Consider the following 26,505-nt stretch of genomic DNA (forward strand, 5'->3'; position numbering starts at 1 on the left):
AATTCCATCTGCAACAGCCTTTAACAAAGAATTTAAATCAGACCTATTTTCTTGGTGAGCTTCAAATTTGGCTGTGAAATTTGGCCACAATCTCAGACCAGATTTAATTTCTGGCCATGATTTTTTTACCAGTACAGCACATCTAATCCCAGAATTGACTGCACTCAAACCAGCTGCTCCAGCTTTGATATAGAAGAACCTAACATCATTAGCAGGAGAATTTAATGATGTTTGACATATCAAATGTTCTGGTCCAGCCTTTAATCTCTATGGCCAGCCAGTCCCACAGCCAAGCAACAATCCCTGCAGGCTGGCCCAAGGCTCAGTGCAGTGGACAGAAAGCTTCCAGTGCAGCTAGTGAGATTTGGAGCATGGAAAGCAGCAGAACGTACAGAGCAGCTGTATACAGCATCCTCCACTCTGCTCTCCAGCAGCACGGAGCACACTAATACCTCTGGCATTATTTTAAGGCAAAGAGCTGTCCACACACAAGAAGGCAGCTTTCTCTCCTGTCTCATGTACAAAAGTGGAAAGCCCTCTCAGAATGCTTCCAAACCTTTCCTGCATCAGGACATTGGTTTGGCATGTGCCATCTCCTCTGCTTTGCAGTACAGCCACCCATCTGTCCTGTTAGTTTCAATTAGAGAAATGATCTGTTTTTCTGACTGGGATCATACTCTGCCCCTCTCCTTTATAGAAGAGCCTATGGAGGCCCTGATGCCTGACATCCTTCAGATTCAAGTGGGAAGACAAAATTACTCATTTTCATCTCCTATTCATGTACACTGGCCCTCAGCAATAAATTCTGTGAGGCTGTAAATCAGAATGGTTCTGGAGGTTGAAGAATTCTGAAGATGGATTTTCCCATCCCTTCAACCATTCCTAGCTTTCCCATAAAAAATACTGTGCCCACAGCACCTGTCCTAGCACAGCCACAGGAGTGCCAACAAAGTGATGGCAAGAGCACAGCAGTGGCACTGCCTACACAGAGAGGAGGCTGTGAGGAGCTGAAATGGGCCTTCTGGACTTTGCTGTATTAGGGGAAAGAGGCAAATCATCCCCCTCGGTGGCTCCTGCCATTATCTACACCACCTATTGAATTCCACAGCCGAATAAAGTCTCAACCTAACAGAAATCCTTTGCCCTGCTAAATTTGGTTACATCCTGGCATTGCAAAACTCTGAATTTTATCAGCTGGATACAATGGCACTGTAACGCAGATAAACACATTTAATGCTTCTTAATGCACAAAGTACACAAACAGAAAGCACAGCTCTGAGCTTCCACACCACAGCCAGTGTCAGTGCCCGGAGCTGGCCCCTGGAGCCGGTGAGGTTCAGCAAGCGAGTAGCTGCCTGGAGAAGGCACAACTCCTGCAGAGGACTTAACTGATTGTAGTTTAGATGCTGTTTTATAGCCTGGAGAGGTCTGAAGGGGAGAACTGCGACAGCTCGTTTAAAGGACGGAACTGGAGAAAATGTAGGAGCAAACCGGGTTGACAGATCACTGCATGGGGACCGAGGCAGAGCTTTCTCGTCCTCTTGGACGAGGTACGGGAACGACAGTCATAGCAAAACAGCAGCAGAAACAACGCTCTCTCGGTACCGGCGGCACATCGCGCCTGCGGCCAGCCGAAAGACCGGCGGCTTGGAGGCACCCGCTGTCTTGGGGCCGTCGCCCCGCAGGGCCGCTGCTCTGCCCCTGTCCCCGCAGCCCAACGCCGCTGCGGCGGGACTCTGCTGTCAGCCCGCCCGTCTTCGCTTTCGGACGGCAAAATCACAGGCGGTCCTCTCCGTGCCTGCGTTCTGAGACCGAAGCCGAAAAGACAGAGAAATAAGGCTGCTCCTGCGGGAGTGCGGTAGCGCAGCCCCGCTCCCTGCGGCCGCGTGGCCGTGCGGAGCGGGGGCCACCCGCGGGGCAGGTGGTGCTGGCTCTACCGCCGCGGCGGGCGCTCCGCGGGGGCGGCGGGGCGGGGAGCGCGGCGGAGGGGGGCGGCGCGGCGGCGGCGCTAGGGCCGCGCGGCGGCGGCCCGGAGGAGGGGTAGGCTGGCGCCGCCGCCCCGCTCGCCGGCAGTCGCGGGGAGGTCGCTCCGAAGTGAGGAGACGCCGTCGCCGCCCGAAGTTTGGCCTCACCGGGGCGGCGCACGGCGGAGATCCGCGCCCCGGCTCCGGCCAGGCGCGCCCCGCCCGCGGCTCGCCCCGCGCTCCATGCCGCGGCCGCCGGCGCCCGGAGCGGGGACAACCCCGCCCTGAGCGGCGGTGGCGGGCGGGGAGCCCCGCTGGGCGGCACCTCGGCGGCTCCGGGGCGATGCTCTGCACGCTCCGCCCGCCGCCCCGCCGACAACCGGAGCAGGGCTGCAGCCCGCCCGCCCCGCTGCCCGTCCGCCCCGCAAACGCGCGCCGCCCGCCGCCGCCGCGCGCCGACAAACTTTAACGCCGACAAGTGCCGGGGACCGGTGCCGGCTCCCGCCTGCTTCGCTCCGAGCAGAGCCCGAGCATCTCCAGCAACTTTCTCGAGGGACGCCGCCCCCGCCCGTCCGCGGCCCCCCATGCCGCCGCCGAGGGAGCCCCAGCGCGTCCTGGCGCCGCGGCGGCTCCGCGTCGAGGCGAGGGCGACCCGCGCGGTGAGTACCGCCCGTCGCAGCACCGCACGGCGCGAAGCGACGGGACGGGACGGACGGACGTTTCGGGACGGGGAAGCGGCACGGGGCCGTGAAGCGGGGTGGCCCCTCGCCCCGGCGGGGCCGTAGGGAGGATCGGCGCGGGCCGGGCGCCCCCTGCCGCCCGCGCGGCGCGGAACGCGGAGGAGGCCGGCGGGGCGGGGCCGGGCGGTACCTGCGCGGCGCTCCTCTGTGCCTCCTCCCGCCGCGGAGCTCCGTCCGCGTCGCGCAGCGCCGGGTTTTGTAGGGCGCGGCTCGGGCTGAGCGCGCAGGGAGGGGAACTGCCTGCCGGCCCTCCGCCCCTCCGCGGGATCTTTCCTGCGCGGGGAGCGAGGAAGACTGAAAGTAAAATTTGACAAAAGGAAGGCGGCAGGGAGAGTTATCGCGCCGGCCGAGGAGCGGTACTCATCCTGGAAGTTAAGAGCGATTTTTCTAACAGTTCTCAAAAAATTATTTAAAGAAACCCCAAATGACGGTGAGCAGCATAGATGAGCTAAATCTGATAAAGCAGATGCTTTTGTACTCTCAGAGTTGTTCTGTGCACATCTCTGACCTCTTACCGAATATCGCTCTGCAATCAACTTTTCGATATTGTGGATGTGAGGAGCCAGGAGCCAGCCTCACTTTTGCTGGCAGAGCCGGGGGGCAAAGATGCCGGTGTGGATGCTTTCATCGAGAGAATAAATCAGCACCTCACCTAAGGACAATGTGATTTGGAATGGGAAGAGGTGGCCTGGGCAACCCATCAAAAGGAGAAAAAGCCTGGCAGAACTTTCCCCAGTTCGGTTTTTGGTGGGTTTGATGTTTTTTGGATTTGGATAAAAATAAAGGTCGATTTCTGGTATCTTTTCGGAGCCTTGCAGGATGTTCACTAGAGAGCTGCCAGCAATTAGCAGCAAGGTTCTAGTAGACCCGTGGACTTTGCCACCCACTCCCAAGCCCTTGACACCGCTAAGAAGCGACACCAACTTACTAGCTACGTATGTAAGATCTAGTATAGCACAGAATAAAGTCAGGGACTGCCAGCCTCCTGGGTTTGTTCCTCCGTGGCATTAAGAGCTTAGGATTCCATCAGGCAGGAAAGTCATCAGCTCACACCGGCAATGGGAGACTTGGCAGCTCTGTGCCCACATCCTGCTGCTTAAGAGCACCTGGTACCTGGCTGGATAAAAAGTAATAACCTAAAGCGCAGCCACCCCAAATGCTCGCTGTAGTTCTGCAAGGAAAAATGTGCAGAACGAGCTGACTCTAAGTACAGAGATACTTAAGGCAATAAGCCTTAAAAGTTATAAGATGGAAAAAGTTATAAGAGGAAAACCTTAAAGCAGCTACACACAAAGGCTTTAAAATTTAAATCGGGAGTGCTTGTGCTCCTTATACTGAATGCTGATGATACCCTGCGAGCAACAGCAGCAGTGCAGCTAAGTGACACTCAGCAAAGAGCAATGTGGGACAACCAAGAGCAGTTTCAGTACAGTGCCAAAACCCAGCTCTGGTAGCAGAACTCTGTATTTTGTTCTCCTCATTCAATAGTTATTGGTACTTTAAATTTCTCCTGAGACAAAGAAATCTTTTTCTGCCAGATAGTTGAATAAGCCAGATAAAAATAGGAGAGAAACTTTGTTTGAGCAATGTGCAAGTCCACAGACACTATAGGAATCATTTGGAGTATATTTCTTTTTATCCAGATGTGGTGATAAGGGTACAGTGAATTACTAAGCATAGGTTCCCTTTTGCCTTGCATAGATAAATAATTCTGCACTGAGAAAAGGGGCTGAGTTTATTATGTTTAATACTGGAGCTTTATAGGTACTAGGCACTCGCATTTCCTATGTGCGGCAAGGTAAAACTGCTCTGCTTCTATTAAACACTGTGACTTGTAGGTACAAGGATTAGTGCTGTTAGGTAGTACACACTATTTTCTAAATCCTGAACTAGCTTGAAGTAACTAACAATCAGAGTGGGCACAAGGAATCTTTTTGCTTGGGCTTCGTTAGATACGTTTCTCTGCTGAAGCCGCAGCAAACTTCCTGCAGGGATACAAGCTGGTAGAAATGCCAAGTTTTTCCTTTGGAAAAAAGAATCTTCAGAATCCTGCATTGTCAGCCAGCATCTCCTGCATCCAGGAAGGATTTTAACCCGCTTACTTCACACTGGCATGTTTTGTAATAACTGAGTTTGGCTCTTGCTCTTGCATAGTGGCAGTGCACATTTTATTGAATACTTGGGCTTTTTGAGAAGCCATTCTGTTATTTTATTGCATTCTTCACGTACCACTGTACATGAGAATTGAAGAACCAGGAATTAGCCTGCAACATCTGCACAGCAACTTTTCAGCAGAGACGTGCTGCAGGAGAGGGGCTGCTGAGCTTCCAGCTGGTGTCTTTGTGCGGAGAGGATTATTTGGGGCCACTAATGGATTTTCTGCAATGGAAGGAGGCAGGGGAGGTGCGTTTGCTAGCAGCCCCTGACAAGAGCTCAAGTTCTTCACCAGCACTACTCTTGTGAAGATGCAGTTCATCGGGGGTGTGGAGAAGGGGGCATCTGCTCAGGCTGCAAAACTGAAATGCTGTGGGAGGCTTGAGTGGCAGCCTCACCCACCTGGGAAGAGGGTGCACGGGCACCTTCACAGCTAATTTTAGACTGAGGTCAGCCGTTTGCCTTCCTTCAGCGTGGGATGCAGTGGATCTGCACATCGCTGCTGCTTAAATGTCCTCCTCTTTACCTACAGAGAGGTGCTCTGGGGGAAAGCAGACAGAGGAAATGGGGTTTGTACCCAGATGCCTGGGGCAGCTGTTTTTGTTTGTTTGTTGTTTGTTTGTTTTTTGTTTTGTTTTGTTTTTGATTGTAGAGACTATGGTGCAAAAAACTCAAGGCCCTAAATTCTCAGCTGTTCACCCTCCCGATGCCCCACAGGGCTCCCTCCAGAAGCGCCGTGCCCCTGAGGTTGGAATGCGGTAGCTGTCCTGCGGCAAGCCGCTGCCTTGCCCTCTGCCAATACTTGTGTCAGCCCCGTGGGCCCCTGCACTGTGCTGGCAGACAGGGAACTGCAGGTGCAGAAGGTCGAGCTGCCATATACTGGTTATTCCTGATTTGTTTGATTGCTTCTTGTGAGGTTGAATGTATACCTATTACTTGAGAGGGGTTGTAAAAACTCTTGCTTTGTTACCCAAGCTAGAGGCTTAGTGCTACACGGCTGGTGCACTTAAAAACTTAAGAACTGTTATTCTATTTGTTTTTTACAAAACAATTCAGTTGCTTTTAGAACTCGCTGACATGTGGAATGCATACATTCCTGCAGTGACTCTGCAGGAATAAATATAAGTAAGACAAACTGTATAGCTCTGTTAGAAAAATCTGTATAGCGCTTAGCATATGATCCTTAATGTGCTTTGGTCAATATCTTTCTCTGTATCAATGGAAGCTCATTAAAAGAAGATATTGCAGACTAACTGAGCCATTTTGTATTAGTTCTTGCCAAAGCTTGACATTTTTAATATATTAATAATATGTCTGTAATGTAATGGAAAACTATTAATCAGAACTGGTTATATGCCAGAATTTTAAGCTATAATTGGCTGCTTCTTGTCAGGGAGGTCTGTTATACAGTTCTACATCTGTCTAATACTCAGATGTCTTGCACTCCTCTGCACTTTTTTCTTGTCAGTGCACTAAATTCGATCGATGTTATAGTCTATAATTCTGTGTAACGACCATCATTATGACTCTGGCTTACTTTAATGAGAATTCGTTATATGGGAAGTATTTTAGAACAGCATGTTAAGGTAGCGGCTTGCTTCCCATTGTTTCAGTCCTATCCAGTCCTCTTTATTTGTAAATCTGCATCTCAGCAGTTATAAAAGGTTATTGGTAAGTGAAGGGCTAGCAAGGAAAATATTAAAGAAAACAAATATATTTTTTCTGAATATACAAGCTTGTAGACTAAGGATAATTAAATCTTGTAATTTCTTGTTTCTACACAGAAACATGATATTCACCAACCGTTCATTCCAACTATGATCAAGTCTTCTCCAATACAGAGTATGTTTTGATTCGTCAAAATAAAACTGAAATTACTTGTAGGTTTTGAGTTATGTCAAGGGACTCTCTCTCTTTGCTCTGCTTTTTTTTTATTTTTATTTTTATTTTTTCCAACACAGCAGTTGTTTCATTTCTGTATAATGACTCTGCTAAACTATGGGACTTTTTAGAGTTTTTTTGCTCCTGCTAGAAAGCTAGAAAGGACTAGAGAGGAAGAATATGAAGTTGTCTTGAGTGTCTTTGAAAGAATGTGGGGAACGTTCTTTGAATTAGTGAAATCCAAGATGATAAATAAATATTGCCACTGGAGAGAACAAACAAACAAAAAGCAACATAAGGTTGCTATTAAAGCTATGGTACTAAACCATGTGACTTTTAAAAAGATCTAATTTTAATTTAGTCTTAGATATTTCTTCTTTTGCATCAAAATCAGATTTGAGGCTCAAATATACTTGATCTAATTGAGAATTGTCATGGTATGAAATTTCAGATATTCTCTTCATATTCTGATAAAATACACGGGAGTTGTGTGGTAACATTTGATAAGATGAATATAATGGAAAATTGCATTTACGTCTATACGGCAATTATTGTAAATTACTTTGCTATGGAAACACAATTCAACCATCTGTTGGCATTTCATGCTGTCTGTGGTTTAGCTCAGTTTAAGATGAAGCATTATTTAAATGTAGGGAGGCCATTTGTGAATAGCTCTGAAGATAACTGATAACTTCTGAAAATGTGTTACCAAAACAACGCACTCAAGAGCTCACCCAGTCACAGGCCACTTTATGTGGCTTTTGGGTAAATGAAGTTCATGGCACAGAGCATAATCTAAACTTTGGAATAAGCGAAGTGGGCAATAGAATATGATAACTTACGGTTGCTGATGTCTTGTGAAGGTTTTGCTTAGATTTTGTCATCCAGACAAAAAAGATGCAGAAGTGCTATAGTGACTGTATAAAATCCTCCTCTTGCAGCGTCTGCTTCTTCTGCCGCTGAAGCCAGCTCTTGAGCTCCTGTCCTTGGCTGGCACAGGTTGGCAACAGGCACAGGCTGAAAGAGATGAGTTGGAGTTTGCAGTCTCGTTTTTGCCTGTCCATGTTTAGAGAACTTAATCCATCTTTGCAGTTTCCCCCACATGTTGTTTGTATTTTTACCAAATACAAATGTTAAGTCATTGTAATAACACCATGGGTTTTTCTGTGTGTAATAATAAGACTGAAGTGAAATAAACAGAGGGAATTTCCAACTGCTCTTTCAAGGGGAGGAAAGGGATGTAGCTGCTGTGAAATAAACATATTTGCCATGAAAATAACATTGAGTATACAGGTAGCACCACCCCCAAAGCTAGGAAAATACAACATCCAGACTGGAAGGGGAAAGCATAGTAAATGACAACCTATTATCCCTATTAGTAATTTATAAGCATGATCAGCAAAATGCTGTTAAAGAAAAGAAAAAAGAAAGAGTAAAGTTCTAACAATGCCAAAGAGAAATTTCAAGGAAATGGAAGCGTGCTTCCAGCATCTTTGTTAGTCTTCCAAAAAGGAATGTAAGAAATGTGCGAGACTTTTGGAGCTCACTGAGGTCCTCTTGCCAAAAGACTATTGGCACCTGGCAGCCCTGAAACTCATCTCTTTAATAAGAGAGCCTTCCTGTTATTCTTCCGCAGTGTTTGGTTCCCTTCTCCCCTACCTGACTGGTTAGAAAACACTAGCAATGTTTAAGTTCTGCAGTTTGCTCTGTGGGCAATGCTAGGCTGAAGATGCAGATCTGGAAGCAGAAACACGTAATTCACCTGCAACATTATAAATCTGTCTTTCTCAGAGCAAAGTTCAATCCTTCATGTCAAAAATACTTTTCACTTTGAATGATTTTGGTAGTTTGTCTTTTGTAGCACAGCACCCACAGTAAAGGTTATCCATATTATAACAATTTGCTTTATACTGCATCAAAACCTTCAAAATGTCAACACATAATATGTTTTGTAACTCATTGATTCTTGGACAATAACTCTAACTCTTATTGTTTCTAAAAGGGTGCTGGTGCCAGAAGAAAAGAATGATTGATTGGAAACAGACATCAGCCTGTAGACTCTCACCCCTTTGCTTCAGATACCGATTTATCAGTGCATCTGGGCATCCCCTGTGAGCCGTGAACACGGAGGATCACTCAGGGTTATCGACAGTGTAGCTGAAGACCCACAACTTCACTAATTATTATCTACTGTTGGACATCTTTTACAAGAAGCCCTGACAAATAAGTTATAAGACAAAGGACACGCTCTACATTGTTGTGAAAGGCCGTCACTGGGGTCTGTGTGGCTTCTACCAAAGTCTTCAACTTAGTAAAACAAACGCTGTATCCTAATGCCTCACGTTTGAATTGGAAGCTATTTTATAAAATATATACATGCATATGTACATATATCTATAATCTATAGACTGAAAGTACGTCAATACTGAGCTTCTTTACGAAGGTGACCTAAAAGGATTTAGAGATGTATTTGTCAAGATTTCTGTCACTTCACGCCCTCTGGGTCACTGTATCTTCTGTGATGCAGCATTATCCTTCCGTGTGGGGACATTATGACGTGTGTAAGACCCAAATTTACACAGAAGAAGGAAAAGTATGGGATTACATGGCCTGCCAGCCAGAAGCCAGAGACATGATCAAATACGTAAGAGTGACTCTGGATCCCCCAGATATAACATGTGGAGATCCTCCTGAGACTTTCTGTGCAATGGTAAGGCAAGCTTTTCACTTTCATAACAAGCAGAAACATACTTGTGCTAAATGGCTGCAAAATTGATGTCCTGTAGTACACATATAAATATCCAGGAAAATATGCTATGTGTTCTGAATGTGCTGGTAAACAAAATGCCCAGCAGTACATTAAGCTGGACAATGCAATATTCTGCCTATTGGGACCTAGCCTAACTTGACTTTTTCTGAATTTGGTGTCTCTTTAGGTCAACTTTTAATGAGTTAAAAGACAGTGATGTAGAACTTCTAGTGTGCTAACCCCTAACCAGGCACAGTTACCTGGATCATGAAAGACTTACGTGATTCTAATATGATCACCTTAAAGCATCACAGTCCTGTACAGTTCAGCATAATTTCCAAAGACAATACACTTATTCACATAAGAAGTAAATAATCGTACAGGTATCAGAAACATACATGTATATAATATATATAGACACACACACAGAAACACTTATATGTATGAATAAAGCACTGGAAATTTATAGTACATTACCTAGATAATTTAGATTTGAAAAAACAATGAGTTCTGGTAGGTGAGCTTATCATAGCTGGGAATAGTCCACAAGCCATTTGTTTGCCTGTGTACAAATCATCATAGCTGTGTGACAGAATCCCCACAGGAAGGAAATTTGCTTTTAAACGCCTTGTGGTATCATTTGCAACCACTACTGCTCTGTAAGGAGTTCAGGTCCAACCACACATACATTTAGGACATTATGTGCATGCATACAGCTGCTTCCCACGTACATTATGGTAATAGCCACGTGATAAATTGCAGAGCTACGTGAATAAATTACATTCACTGTGAACCTTTGACTGCACCACTTGCTCTCTGCCTGCTAGTCCATCTCTGCTGACACAGCTTTGAGACTCTAAACGTCCAAGTAACTTTAAGCAACCACTGTTTAAAAGCAATGTACCCTGTATAGTATTTTCTTTTCGTTTTCTTTTTTTTTCTTTTTTCTTTTTTTTTTTTTTCCCAAGCTGTGATGTGTATTTTCTCCCTGAAAAACTGAAATGATGAAATTGAGTCCTCAGTCAGTGACATTTAGTAACTCTAGTATGTAGTAAATTAGAAAACGTGTTTTTCTGAGGCAGTCCCACTGCTCACTTCATCCTTTTAGTATAGATAAACATTGCAGCAGTTCCCATACCGAGTGATTATTTTAGATTTCTGAATGCCTTGACTATCACTTGACTCTTTAGTTGGAACAAAGATGATTAAAAATACTAAAACAATATTTTGATGAACTACTAAAGATAGTGCCAGAACTCCCCTGTAAACATTGGATCTAGGAAACCCTTTGCTGCAAAAATGGGATGAAGGTTTGTTTGGGAATCACCTAAGATGACAGATGGAACACCATTGTTTTGTAAGATCCAGAAGGCTGACAAAATCCTAACAAAAGGAACAGAAAAAAGAGGAAGAACCGGAATGGGGGAAGTGGGCTAGGGGAAGAAAGAGAGAGTCCACAATGAAATAATGCATTTAGTTATGTGAGTTTAGAAGGACTGACTGCTACATGGTAAATGGTTATATGTGCTTTGAGTATGGATGTATACTGAACTCTGCATGCATGTATGCATAGGTAATGGCCTGACTTACTTGAAACATTATGAAAGTGATAGAAACAGTTAATGTTCTTGAGGTATTATCCAGCAGCAAGGCACTCCCTTCCCTAAAAAAATGCTTCATGTCCGTCTGTACTGTCTATTTATACATCATTCAAAACAAGGTTTTACATATTTGTAAGGTTGAGCCTTGGCATTTCCTAATGAGCAGATCTTTTATTTTTGTGTTCATTTTTATTTTTAGGAAAATGAGTTAAGAAAATAGCACTGTCATACTATGAGGAAGTGGGCAGTGGAAAAAGTGTGCATTTCTGTTAGGCGTGCTCTTGTACTTAAAGCAAATCCTGAATTTGAAATGGCAGAGATTTAAACGTTTCTTTCCAGCATAGCAAAATGCTGAACAAACTTATAAAAATGTATGTTTTTATTGCTGTGAATATTGGATATTAGCGTACTAAATCTGTGTAGCCGTTTTTTGTTATTCAAATCAGGCTAATGCTCAACTGCCTTCTCTTTATTCCTTGGAGATAAGGGTCCTTTCAGATATTCTCAAAAAAGCAATGATACCAAAAAGCCAAGCCTACTTTCTGCTGGAGCAGAAAGAAGTTGAATCAATCTTCTGTTTTATTGCCATATCCATTCTCCATTCAGCCTAAATTTTCTGTTCACCACAAATTACACTGACTAAGGAACTATCTGTTGAGCCCATGTCAATTATGGCATGGTATAGATAAGATCACTAAACAACAGCCAGACTGAGAGATCTCATCTAACTCCTTTTGAAAGATCACAATAAAAATGAAAGCAAGTGGAGAGAGTGTCACGGTGAGAGTCTGCAACAGTGTACAATGTAATCATATGCTGCAATGCATGCAACCATGTAACAAAGAAGTATTTTTGTCTCCGCAATGGAAGGGGCATGAGAGGAATGGGCTCTGGATTCCTATCAGGATCTAAGTAAACAAAGCCTGATACTTAGTTAAAAGTCAGACTGGGCTATACTGGAATGGGTTGCCCCAGCAGAGCCCACATCTCTGGTAGGGGCCTGGCAGCATATTTTTAAGGACACCTTTTTTAGAAGGCTGCCAGTGGGACTAAGGCATCAAACATAGAAAACAAGATGGGTAGTTAATAGTAAAATTAGCCTCATATGTATTTCTGCATATTTCCCATGCAATTAAGTGGTCTTAGGAGTGCATTATGTTTGATTTTTTTCATTCAGTGCTTAGTTGATAGACCAAATAACAAGTTTTGGCACATGCAGATTTGTTACAAAATGCAAGCACACTCGTCTAGTTGGTAGCTAATGCCAGCATGCGGCCGCTCATTCTTCTTAAGTACCTTTGAGACATCCCTCCAGGACAGCCATCTGTAGGTATTCTAGGGAGCAGGCAGCAGGAAAACTATCCCACAATTGCTTTTATGCAATCTGTTCTGAGAATAACATTATAGTTTCTGGTGACATTCAGTATTGACAACTCATGAGATTATTCTGAAACCTCAAACCCCTGGAGTCCTATGATAATGAGAGATTCTCTGCTTTCATTTAAAATACCGTCTTCATTGTCGTAGTCCTTCTGGTGGCAAAGAGAAGTTTGAAAATGAAACTGGGAAGCTCAAAAAGCAACACAGCCCACAGAATTACTCGTTATTTAAAATTTCATCATTTTTAAAGTCAGAGAAGATTTTTAGGGCTTGGGAAAGGATTTTGCTTGAGAAGAGAGGCATGAAAAAAATGATAAAGAATAAATGGCTTAGAGCAGTTAGCACTTGCCGTTTCTGGCCTCAAAGTTGTGTCTGTAAGGAGGAGGTGACAGCATCCTTCCCAGAGGGGTAGTACTCCTTCCCTGCAGAAAGGGCTGACTGGTAACTCCTGTCTACCCTGTACATTTTAAAGCAGTATCTAGCATCCCGAGAGTGAGGCATGTATGGTGGCAGCTGACACGTTTGCTTTCAGTGGCATTTCTGCAAGGATACTTGACTGTCATTTGTCAGCCACAGTGCTGGATGATCATGGCATTTGGGATAGTGTGGCCATTGTTTCTATAATTCATGAATTTTGAGCATTTAGCATCAGTAACAGTGTGTCTGGCACAGAGCAGTGAGATTCAGTTGGCCTGGGAGAAAAGAGAGAGAAGAAGAGAGAAGAGAAAGGAATGACTTCCTGTTCTCAAAATTCACTTTGCAAAGCAAAATTTTAACTACCTGAAGGTGCTAGTTCTCATGGCACTGCAGCATTTCAATTTACAAAACTTACCTGCTTTGAATCTCCAGGAATAAATAACAGTTGGTGAAATCCTTTAGCTCCTTAATTGTAAACACTTATTAAAATTTCACAAAATTCAGTACTTACAAAAAGAAGCAAATGTTATCTTTTCCATGACCACAACTATCTTTTGTCCTACAAAAATACTGTATAGGTTGCATCTGAATTCTTTCTTTTTAAAAAATTCGTCAGCTCTAGTGACTGCCAGGAGCCACCTAGAGTGAAGAGCATGATCAGGAGTAAGAGCCCCAAACTGAGCATCCTTTTCCACAGCAAGCTTCCACACTCCTGCTGCATGCTGTCAATGGCATTTGCAGGTGCTTTGACCCCAGCAGGAGCTGTAGCGTGGCTCTGGGAGCTCAGCAGCTGCCTGCTGCCTCTTCAAGGGGCTATCTTCCTTTGCTGAAATCTAACTTTTGTCACCGACTTTGCTTTCTATTTGCCAGTCTTAGTCATGCAAATTCTTCACAAACCTAACCAGGAGACTCCTAGTGGCAATAGCTGCAATTTGCAAACTGGAAGTGGATCTTTTTTTATGAACTGTCATTTTCAGCTGAAATGGCAACACAAGAATACACTTTTCTGCTTATGTTTAGGTCGTAACTAGCAATCACAGCACAATCCAACATCCCAACAGCTCAAAAAATGATGACATTATCTGCAATTATCTATTGCCTATAGCCAACTTTCTTCATAGGTTAAACAAACTTGGAAAGAAGCCTACAGACAGAAGTCATGTGCATTTGTACAGTTTAAAGAGCAGAAGTGCTGATGATAGAAGAAATTTGAGCCCTTGAGTGCTACTCTGTATTTCACAGCCAATCAAAACTAAATTAAGAAACAAAGATTATTAAAAGTCTCCTGTACATGTAATTCTGGTATGATATTATGAGCTGGACTTTACATTTTTCCCCTTGAGACTTTCAACATCATTAATATAGCATTTCTTTAATTACAAGTAGGCTCATGTTCTTTGAAAAAGGGAAAATACTCTTGAATAGTTAATGATACCGTTATTATGTTTACAGAAATACTTAAGTGAGCAGATACTCTTTTGAGCAACATATAAATCAAAATGTTCAATAAAAATGTATTTTTGGAAACATTCTGGCATGCATGCATTCTTGGGTAGGATATTTTAAACTAGCACTAAGCAATACTGTTAAAGGATGCCAATAATAATAATAATAAAAAGTATTTTCTTTTATTGCCTGAATACAGAAGAAATACCTCATTTTAGTTTCATTTGTGTAACCTTATTAATTAGCTCGGAGGAGAATGGGGCCATTGAGTTAAAGATGATAAAGGCTAATAACTGCCTTGTTTAATGTGAGTTTTCATGGTTGTATATTTTAAAGGTATGTACAGACCTGAAAGTTTTCACAGACATGTATCCATTCTTTTTAGATTCTTTTGGGCATGTTTAATTAATAGAAATGTTCATTTGTATTGTTGGGAATATTCTATTGTTGTTGGGAATAACCTCATCTTTCATGGAGTAGGATTGTTGTTTTGGCATTTTCTCTCAAGTTAATAGATGCTTAATTTCACTTCTAGTATAACAAGATGTGTCTGGGGAGCTAAAGGCTGCCCTGCTCCTTGTCTTCCCCTGCTCTAGCCATTGCTATTCTCATCAAAGGACCACCTTGGTCCTTATATTATTGCCTTAGTCTAGAGTATCTGGTAGGAATGACAAGAAGGCAAGGAGAAAGCACCATGCCCTTTGCTCCTTCCTCCCTCCATCCCAGGATCGCTTTCACCAGCCAACACAGAGAAAAAAAAAGCATACCTGCATCTTCTGAAACTGTGTCCTCTGAAACTTCTAAAATCTTTTGTTCCTCAAGCCTCTTAAGAAGGGAGTTCTTGCTTTTGTAAAGGAGAGAAATAAATAAATTAATAAATAAATACGGCTAATGACAACAGGACAAAAATGCTAAAATGCATTTTCTTTCAACTGGAACCAATCTAAAAATTACTAATTTCCCATAAATCAAAACTACATATTGTCAGAAAAACAAATGTGCACACAACAAAATTCCCAGTAAATTATTAATAAAACTCTGTCCAGCTTCCTCTGTTACACCTTATAAACTGCAACGTTTTCAAATCTTAAGCGTAGCGAAAGCATGCCCCGTTAAGAGCAGGGTACCTAAACAAGGCTAAGAGCTTCTGTTTCTTTTCTGCTGCAAAGAATTAAAGCACATATCACCAGAACATATAAGTGCATCATTTTCACAAGAGGCATATTTTGAACACACACATCATAGAAGCTGCTTCACTATTGCTTTTAACACTGTCCATATTCCATTTGGTTAATTATCTCATTTTTCTTTATTTTCCTGAAGTTAGCTGGAAATAGCAGACATTTTTAGCTAATGCAATGATCAATAAATGGTGATTATAATAATAGCTGATCTTAGAAAGCAAATGATTATAACGTGTCAAATAAAATTTCCTCAGTAATAAGCATTTCCTCAGTAATAAGTGATTATTGTGGGGCTTCTGTCACCTGGTGACAGCTGTGCAACACACATATTTGAAAGAAACTCAGGTGGGAGGACTTAGATTCTATTGGCTGATTACTGAGAGCTGTGCCATGACCAAAGTAACCCAGTTATTATTTAATTTCAGATATTTTTTAACTATTTCGGAGACCTTTTTTCTTGAACAGCTGTCCTTACAAATCCTCAAACAAGCAATTCTCAGCAGCTGGTGGCAGGAGAGGGTGGCACTGCTCACCAACAAAATGGCTGCTCTGCTGCCCTCAGGCTCCTGAAATAATCTTCTCTACCTGAGCTAGCATTGCCCTGGCTCCAAGCACTGAAATCCCCTGCATCTTTAATGTCACCTTCTGCAGTAAAAATAATACTTTATGTGCAAAATCTTTACTTAGTGGCATTTGTTTCGTACCTCTCACCGTGAGGCAGAGGCGTGCTTGAGCCACAGGAGCCTCAAGCCTGTCCTGTGCTGCCTCGGATTGTGTCCACACTGGACACACACAGGCCCTGGGAGCTGTTGGAGTGCCAGGCTTCCCAGGCCTGTCCCGCTCTGAAGGATCACACAGCCAGTGTGGCCTTGGATACCCTCCAGCTGTGAGGGACAGAGCTCAGGCTGCAAATTTTGGATTTACTCAGCAGAACTGAGCACAGCTAGTTTTATGCCATTCACATTTGTCCAAATCAAGCAGACAAACATTATATTTTCCTTCCTTTAGTACCTGTACTTCTCCAAACCCCAGAGCTTTGCTTTCCTTTTTCCTGCTGGTCTCATATTTCGTAACTGCTAAGAAACACTGGAAACCAAATACAAGTTTCTGAGACACTTCCATGTGTTCCAGCTTTTGTTTGTAAGCTTCATAGTTGAAACCACACCAAGTGAACTCAGCTGAGAGTTCTGCCAAGTTCTGTGTAAGATCGGAACCACTGTTCTCCCTAATGTGTGCTCCTGTAGTCCTTCAAGAAGACAGAAGGAAGTTGTTTTCCACATACTGATTTTAATGTTTAGTCATTTACATTATTTATGAAGAAACTAGTTGTCCAAATTGTCCCCATGCAAACGTGTAAGCACACAGTAATGGGTCAGAGCATTCAAGAAACAATATGCCCAGACTCAGATGATAATCAGGCCATCTCATTCCTTCTGCTGTGTACCATGGAACAAACAGAGAAATCCAGCCAAGTATTAGCAGACCCTGTTGACAGAATATGGAACTTGTCCATCTCCTTATGCAAGGAAGAAAACCTGTAATTTGTTTTTATTCATTATGTTTAGAACGTGCTGAAACTACAAATAAAGGTGTAGTTTGAAACATGAGAATACTTGGCATTGAGCTAGCTTGGCATGTGCATATGTGATTTCACATAGCTTTGACACTTGCTATTTGGTACTTTCCATAAAATGGCTTTAGATCTTATCTTTTAAGTCTTTACACAGATTGTTTATGTGGAATTTAAGATTAAAAAGGAGGAAAGAAAAGGGCCCAAATGAATTTTTATGTTATTTATTGCCAGGAAGAGATGCTACACCAGAGATGTTTTATGTCATGCTTTAGCCTAGAAAGAATTTTTTTTATAGCTAAGTAGCTGTAAAACCTTTATAAGAGGACACTACTATGATAAGCAGAGTAATTTCTCACATGTACATACTCTCTTTCCAAAATCCCTCTGCATTTTAGGTTGTTCTGGGTTGTTTTTTTGTTTGTTTGTTTGTTTGTTGGGTTAGTTTCTTTCTTTGCCTGTAAAGCTGTCAGGAACAATCATTTGAACTCATCAATTTGATTTTTACCATCTATACGTGCTCATAAGTCTCCTTTCTCTAGTGAAAACTAGAAGCAGAACTTCATGTGGGTAACATTTACAAATTACTGGGCGAAAAAAAAAGTAGCAAGCAATTACACGAATATCATCCTCATCTTCAAGCAATTACACAAACATCCTCATTTTTTAAAAACAACAGTGCAAATTGCTATAAAAAGAGTGCAGAATGTAAGTTTTCTGACTACTAAAACAACTCTACATGTTCTATTTTTCCCCTCTATTTTTAGTCTTCCAGACTTTGACATGCCTCCTGGCTTCCTTGACCATATGGAACTGCCAAGCAGTTTGAATACTATAGGGATAGCCTGCAGAAATATCCTAGCAAGGTGTCTCACTTGCAAGAGATTGCTCAAACTTCCAGAAGCATTAAGTAATAGGTTTAAGGGGTTCATGCATAGTAGCTTTCCTTGCTAAAATTTTGGTGTAAATTTATGCCAGTACTTTTCGCATACAAGGAAAAAAAAAAAAAAGAAAAAAAAAAAAAGTAAAAGAAGGGCTAAGAATGTAAAAGTTTGCAGATTTTTAAAAAATATATCCTTCAATAACAAAAAAGCAGTTACAGGTGAATCACAATGTATATTTCATGCTTAAGAACAAGTATTTGGTTTTTCATGAACAGGAGTTAAAATACAATCTTCCATTCAAGTTGATACACTCCAAAAGAATTTCTACTGACAGCAATGAATTGTGCCCAAATACTGCTTCCTTAGTAGTGTGTTTAAGTTCTCTGTACTGGAAAATCTGAAACTCTAGTGTAAAGCACAGAATTAATGGTATGCCTGTATCTTTTTTAACTCTTCATCGTCAGAAGCAGTTTCACTAAATTTCATTCATTTCCCAATCTTTTCAGTTATACTTCACCCTTCTGAGCTTTACTGCCTCTAGTGACAGAACAGGATTTGGCTAATGGAATTATTTTTTCCCTCCTTAGATTTAGTTTTGGCAATTTTGGGCCATGCAAGAATGCCGTGAAAGCATATTTTAGGCTTTGCATATTAAATTATAGTGTTTTAGCTTCATTCATATCATATTTGTAAATAATTAAAAAGGACAGAAGACTATCACTGAATAATCATCCCGCAGTTCTCCATATTTGCATTATTATCAGTATTAGCACTGCACAGTGGCAGTGTGTCATCATTTATGTGGCTTGGGCTTTACATGTTTAAAGGCAAGCTTAAGAACAAAAGTTCAACAGTTTTCTTCTTTGGGGGAGGATGGAGTGAGAAGGAAAGTTTTTTTAAAAATAGAAGAGCATGACATTTTTTATCATTAACTGATGGACTAATTATTAACCTCTGAAAATCTCAGAAATCTTATTTTTGTAAGCCACATTCACGTTTTCCTTCCCTGAGGGTCAGCACATCTCTCTGGCTTTGCTGAAATGGAGGCTCTCGAAAATGGTGGAGAAAAGGAATACCTAAGAGTGAGATGTGTAGTTACCACAAAGAACACTACAATCTTCCTTCCTTGTGCCAACCCTGTGAATCCTCTATAGGCTCTAGAGCTTGAAAAGAAGCCAGAGCTGATTCATTCATTTTTTTACTTCTAGCTCCTGCTATGCTTCTTTAGGCAACACAGTCTCTTAAAATGGTACTGATCCACGCAAACCTCAGTTGAGGACAGGTGAATGGTCTTTGCAATCCTCTTAGAGAACTTTTTAAAACCTTAAGGTTAATGAGGTCAACAACTGAATAGGAGAAACATGAGCTGAAATGTGCATTGTTTTAAGAGGACTTCTGCTTACTACCACTTGTCCTAAGGCACAGCCCTAGGCATTGGCATTGCATTGCAAGAGTCCAGAAAAAGCATTCACAGCTTTTTAATAAGCAGTGTGTAAAACTTCTGATCAATAATAATGTGCCTAAGAATTTGGAGTGAATATCATTCTGGTGATCTCATCATGTCAAATACCTAATGCTGTTAAGTCATGGATTTGGAATAAGATCTTGCATAAGATCCAAAACAAACAAACAAAAGAAACAATTCAGCAACAGCAGGACCCCACTGAATTTAGCCTTTGCCTCAGTTGTGAGTTGTTTGGGTTTTTTTGTTTTTGTTTTTGTTTTGTTTTGATCCACCACCCCCATTTCCCATTACACCCATGCACCGTTGTCAGCATCTTCATCCTTCCAGACCAGTTTCTTTTGATACCCCTAAAGGAGACTTAGAGGAAGATTAATGTTTTTCAGAAAAAGACTAAGAGAATTTTCCTTAAATGGCACCACTTTACATGAGCTTCTCTAAACTGCTGTTACCCAACCAGTCATAGCTGCTTTTTTTCTGATGTCAGCCTAGGCAATATCGAAGGCCTTGGGAAGGCTCAACTTCAGGACTTTATGAGCAATGCTTAACATTTTAATAACAGATGTTTGCTGTCACTGCTTTACTCTGGATTAGTAATTGGTTAGCTTGTAACTATGAGCGATTATGAAGCATTTCAGGAAATGCAATCTTTACTTTTACAGAAATAAGTCATAAGTCGGAAGTGTTTGGTATTCACAAAAAAATCCCCTCTTAATGAGTGATCAGATCCACAGCATTTTGCTGGAAATGGTGAACAAAATCCTGGTCTTTGGCAGGTAGAATACTCAGAGAAATGTGGAGGAATACACTCTGAAAGCATCCCAGGAAACATTATAGCTCCTGAGCACTTGGAGATACAGATTTGCATGTCAGGGAAGGACAGAGGTCGCTTACATTTCTGTGCAGATCTTTGAGGATTCTTGGGCAGGTATTATCCTGCCAAAGAACTCAGCATTTCTTCATGTAAGAACTGCTTGTACGATTGCAACAGTATTGTCTAACATATGTTTTTTTTAATTTTGGCACAAGCCAATTTTTTTTTTCTTTACTTCTTAATTGTGTACATAAAGGTACTGAACTGAAATTGTAAAAAAAATAAAAAAATAAAAAAATCCAACGTTAACCTACAGTTGATCTATGAAATAGATAGACAATTCATTGAGTTTGTCAAAGTAACATACACCATTAGTAATCACTTGGAACTGATTTAACACCATATTCAACTGGAGTGTTAAGAAAAAGCCAAGGACTTCTAACAATCAGTCATTTGTAGTGACATTTTTATTACTCTCAGAAATGCTGCACTTTAATTGTCTCCCTGCTTCCAATCAACTGCTTAGTTTGCTCAAACACTAAGTTTTTTTGTTTAGTTCTTGTTGGATTTTTTCCTCTCTCCTCTATGGTATTCATTGCCCTTGCTATTGGTATCCTATACTTTGTATGTTCCTAGCATGGTAAGTGCTAACAGGCACAGGACCAGAGCCCCTATTCATGTCCCTCTAATTTAAGAGTGGAAATGCTATATTGATTCCAAGTCACCTTTTTATGGAGTTCACACTAAATTCTTCATAGACTTGTATCCCAGGCAATTCCCCCTTGATTCACTAGGATTGAACTGAGAGAAAATCCATCAGAAAAAAAAAAAATCTTTTTTTCCCCACTATTATGAAGTTTGCAACAGGCTGTCCAACAGAGAAATGGCTTTGCTTTCAACAATAAAAAGGAACTGCAAGCTCTTAATTTAGTAGCAATGTTTCTAGTGCTCTAGCATCTTCAGCATGGCTCCAACTGATGAACTGAAGTACAACTATAAATAGCAATGATGTCTTTGTCAGCTTGTGATAAAAAGGTTTCTTTTTCATATTTCCTGAAAGGACATATAGTAAAACATCCCTTATCTCATTTGTTCTGCTTTCATAGATTTATCTGTTCGGTGGATTATTGAATTACAACACTGATTTGTTACCAGCTGGTTCACAAAATAGCTCAGTGATCAGAAGAAACATGGCCCTGAGTTTGTATCATATGATTGGCACCCTAAAGTGTAGTGATTGTGTTAAGTTCCCAGTTTCATGGCTCAGGACTTTGGGGTGATCTTCCCTTTCAAGTCAGAAAAAATGTTTTATCAGTCATTGCAGTCTGGGGAACATTCAATAATTAGAATATATTCTGACTTTTTCTGCCTGTGACATTGCACCCCAGGCTTAGTTGCAGGGCACAGTGCAGATGAGCAGGGCACAAAGCAGGGTATGGCATGTTTTCCTGCTCTCAGACCATCACTTTTACAGCCAGACGGACTCAACATTCAGTCCAGTCCCTTGCAGCCAAACCACAGCCTGGAAATTCTCCTGCTCTGACCTGTAGTCACTGTGCTTCTCCTGTGCATCTAAATGATGACGCCAGCCTCTCCTTGCATTGCAAATCTTTAGGAATTCCCTTCCATGGTTGAGCTGCTCTTTTATCACTCTGTACCTGATAACTAAGAAGATGTCCACACAGCAAATGGCTATGTTAGATTGACTCTGCTTGCTCTGTATTTTAAGAAAATACCTATCAGAAAAGCATGATGTATCACAAATCTCCATTTTTGAGATCTAATGCAATGACAAAGAGGAGGAATATGACAGCAGCTGAGACAGTACGGCTGGTCTGCACGCTATGGTGTTTTAATGGAACAGATGGAATCTGTTCTGAATTCTGAATTAGGAATGTATTCAGGCAGAATAGTGATTGTAGAAAAAGAGTTAATTTTCAGGGCTTGCATGCCTTCAGGTTTGTTTGCTTGAGAATATTTTTAGAAGGTAATATTAGATGCCAAGGGAAAGTTATAGTGAGGCTTGTGACTAATGTATAAGATGCAGTGTGCTCTGTGATGCTGTTAGAAAAATGCTGATGCAGTTAACTTATATCAGAGAGAGAATAATAGCACCACTGTTGTGTGGTTTTTTTTAATAGAAGAAAAAAATATATTTTATAAAGTTTTCCGAGATCCCAGTTTGCTATCATTTTGTAGGTTGTTTCTAACTAATAGCCACACAAATAATTGCAGATTACAATGTCATATAACTCCATTAACGAGGTGAAGGAAAAATAGCAACATTTTCATTTTAATGAGATGTCAACTCTCTCCTCCTCTGTACCATGCATCTTAATGTACCTTGCTGTCTGTACTGACTTGGGGCTCCAAGGCTTTGTCATTTCTTGGCAATTCCTTCCTCTAATTTCTTCTGACACATGGTGCTTAAATCCACAAGAAATGTGAGGTGAGGCAGAGAGGAATCCTGCAGACTGCTGCACCATAAGAAAAGCGCTCATTTGCATTATTCATTAGATAAAGGCACTGATTTGCATCTCATTTTAGTCGTCTCCATTTCCAGGCAGAGGATGTAGAGAATTCTCAGAGTTGCTAAATTTTTATGATATTAATAGCATTCGTTTGGGATTAAGTCTCCATTCTCTGGTGCTTCGTATTGTCCCACACTTATCTTAAATACCTACAGAGCTGACATCCTTTTGTTCCTTTTGTAATGAACTGTAGCTATTCATTGCATAGTAAAAAAAAAGCACTAATTTGTTTCACATTACAATTTCATAAGTACTTTTAATCAAAGGCATAACTCTCCACTTGGTCACTATTTGTAACGTTCTTATTGCAATCTGTTTTCTGTTTTTCTAAGGTTATAGTTCAAAGAAAAGCTTTCAAAATCACTGCGGTGCTGATGTGTAATCTGGTGGTAATTTTTGCCATTCAATATTGTTACGCACTAAGCTTTTAGGAATTCTTTTTAGGCTTCATTTTAAATAACATGTTAACACAAAGTTATGAAGGAGTAGCTCCAAATAACTTTCAGTGCTGTTTTCATCTCGACTATGCTTTATGAACTAGTTTATATTATGATTAGCATTAATATTTGATTCAGAAAAGCTATACCATAAAAAGGAGGAGATAAAACTATTTGTCTGCAGTACATTGAGGCTTTTTTTTTTTTTTTTTTAATGAGGGAGTCTTTTGCTGCTATTGAACACTTTCATTCTGTTATTAAACACGTTAAATATAAAATCTTTCTTGGGAAATTAGGAATTTCAGAAAATAAACAGGTATCACATCTATATGATTTTTAAGTAAATATGAACACTTTGCTACTGAAATAAAGAGTGATTCCCTTAGACATCATTCACCTGCTAGGACAGCAAGTGGCTGAAAAAAAATAGATTGTTCTGTTTGTCAGAACCCTCAGTTAAGCTTGGTGCTTCATTGCACCAGGTACTGTACAAAAATAAAGATGTTGTCTCCGTTTTAAATATCTTACAGTATAACTGAAATTGAAAATAAGCAATAAAAATATCAGAGATCAGAAGGCAGCCTTTAGCAAAATGAGGAGATGAGTTTGATTGTGCTTTTTTTTTTTGTTTGTTTGTTTGTTTTGTTTTGTTTTGTTTTTTAATAATTACAGTGCTGTACAAGTGGTGCTCCCTCTGGCTTTCTGTAGTTGTCTGGTGTCACAGTAGGCAAATTCATTTGGGGATGGGATTAGAAGGTGGAAAGGAACCTGAGAGACACTTCTTGTGAAAGCAGCTTTATGGCAGAAGACAAGATATAAATGCATATAAAGATGACTCTGGTTTATCCTACTAACTTATGTGCAACTTAATTGAAATAGGGTTTGCCACAAGTTAGTGACATACTTGCATCTAAACAAATCACCCAGGTAATGCCCTGATTATACTAACAACAGTTGTTGCCAGTGGCAGTAGTGGCCATATGGCACTTTTTCTCTACCCAGGTCAAAATATTGTTGGGAAGAAGCTTAAATATATATAGACGCAAATGAGGAATTAACCAATCTGGCTTTCATCCAGCCCCAGTGTTCATATACACCCAACGGTCTGTCCACTTTCTGGCACTGTGGGATAGCTAAACAGATTTTTCCCAGAATGTACAGAATCAAGTGTCATGGCACTGGAGGACAAACAGAGGCAGTTGGCGCTCAGCTGCGCTGCACAGACACTACTCAGCTCTGTGAAACACGCATGGATTATATCTGGGGAGTTTGCAAAAGGAAAAGTAAAAAGATATCCTGAATGCATAATAGGCAAAGAGCGCGAGTGAAGGATGACAGTTCTGCACAGGGGGCAGTCAGGTTTAATGCCACATCAGGCTTTACACATGAATGAGAGCAGGCTATCTCCTACTAATTGCAGTGAATTTGGTGATAGTCTACTAACGTTCATTCAACTTGTGTTTTTTTTAAGCTATGCTATAAATCTTTTAGTCTTATAACCAACATGTTTCCTCACTTTTTCTTTCAGTGTCAGGATCTTGTCCATTTACCACTAGCCTGAAGCCAATCACTAACAACACTGCAGTAGCTTGTAAATGTTGGGGTTTTTTTTACTATTGGGCCTAGTAGTATCACTGCTGGTCTTTTAGTATTTCTATTTCAAATTTTGTGCCATGCTTTTCTAGGTTGCATCGTACTGGAGCACAGCAGAAATATTGCAATGTTAAATAGCTACTAATTACAACAAAATCATCCAAAATACAGGGTTCTGCCAGTTTAAATTACATAATTTTGTCATGCTTTCTTCTTTCAAAAATATACATTCAAAAATTTTAAGCATACCAAGTAGGCTAGATGCTGCCCTTCAGAAAAAAAGATCGTCTAAACTGATCCTGTGATGATTTGGGTTGTAGAAGAGCAGTAAAGTTCCTGCCAGACTTAAAATATCTTTCCTTGAGCACCAGTCCCTCTGTGCTGATCACGCTGTCAGCAACGGTTTGAAGATCCTCAGTTATGAAACACCTTGTCACCACCCATCCAGTAGCTTCCTCCTGCTCTGCTGTTACATTTCTTGAGCTACTTTGATTAGATTTTGAAATATAAAATGGATTTCCTAATGACTTCCTTAGTAAAAAGGCTGTAGCTAGTCCTTTGATGCAACTCAGGGCAGCTACTCTAAAACACGTTACTGGAACAGTAGATAATCCAAAGGCTTTTGCACAATGGATTATTCTAAACAATATTTACCCTTAAAAATGTCCTTGACTAGTGCGAAGTGAGTAGAGCAGCTGTTCAACATTTATTTTTATCTTCACTCTTCAACGGATATTAGACCTCTGTCTCTTTTGGGGCTTGCTCCACTATCTCTGAAGATTTACTGCTCAGCTCTGCCTCATCCATTATGAGCCACCTATTTTGTCTGCCATGGGTTCCTCTGTGCCGTCACCTACACCTATGCAAGTCTAGAGGTAAATCTACTCAAATCACCATGCCTAAGTCCCAGTTTGAATGTTTGGCACTGCTTTGGCCATACAAAGTAGCTGAAAAGAAAGCTGGAAAAAGGAACAGAGGATTTTCCCTGGCATAGTAAAATTCCTCCCGTGGCAAAGGATTGTGCCATCTGTTCCTTGGTCCTCCCCATTTCAGAAGCACATTCAGGAGACATACCATGCCAGCAGCAGGAGAATGGAGTGGAGCAAAGGAAAACCTTTCCAGACTGTCAGCATAGCCACTATGCTGTAACCTGTGTGACCAATGTGTTGGAGCAACCCTTGGGATGCTGTGAATTATGCCCAGACTCATTCCAAATTTTAATCAGGATGACATACATTTTAGGACTGCTTTTCTCCCTCTTCATTAGTGATGAACATCAACTAGAAGCCAAAACATACAAATTCATTCTGCATTTTTTGTAACAGTTTTTACTATATATTCAAAATTAATAATGTGAATCTGCATTTCATCAGCTTTATGAATGCCACATGAAATAAAACTGTCAGTCTATTAAGCAATGCAACAGCATATCTTAGGTGCTTCTTAACAATATTGAAAACTGCAATTTTTTTCTTGCAGAGCTGACCTTACAGGATGAAGCGCTCCTAATGTGCCTCACTCTAATTACAGAAAGCTGATCCTCATGTGTTCATCCCATATGTGTGAAATTCTGAAAGCTGAATCAAATTAAGCTCCAAACATATTTTCAGTTTATGTTAAGAGATGCAGCTATTTCAGCATCTCCAAGAGAAAACGAATATTGCTTTCCTTCGAACATTACGAACAACACTGCAGGGA

General features: G+C 41.3%; 1 protein-coding gene across 7 annotated transcripts in view; it reads left to right on the forward strand.

Annotated features, from left to right (window-relative positions):
• Positions 1–2,391: 2,391 nt before the first annotated feature.
• Positions 2,392–26,505, forward strand: part of NTNG1 (netrin G1) — a 150,888-nt gene continuing 126,774 nt past the window's right edge. For 6 of the 7 annotated variants that reach the window (XM_052667014.1, XM_052667010.1, XM_052667008.1 and 3 more), the window contains exons 1-2: positions 2,392–2,623; positions 8,742–9,449. In XM_052667014.1, the coding sequence (XP_052522974.1) occupies positions 9,204–9,449 (246 nt within the window). In that variant the 5' untranslated portion in view covers positions 2,392–2,623; positions 8,742–9,203. The remainder of the gene's footprint in view (positions 2,624–8,741; positions 9,450–26,505) is intronic. The other variant, XM_052667013.1, reaches the window with a different exon arrangement.

The sequence above is a fragment of the Tympanuchus pallidicinctus genome, unplaced genomic scaffold, assembly GCF_026119805.1.
Source record: "Tympanuchus pallidicinctus isolate F22 unplaced genomic scaffold, pur_lepc_1.0 scaffold7, whole genome shotgun sequence".
In the NCBI taxonomy this organism is placed as follows: Eukaryota; Metazoa; Chordata; class Aves; order Galliformes; family Phasianidae; genus Tympanuchus; species Tympanuchus pallidicinctus.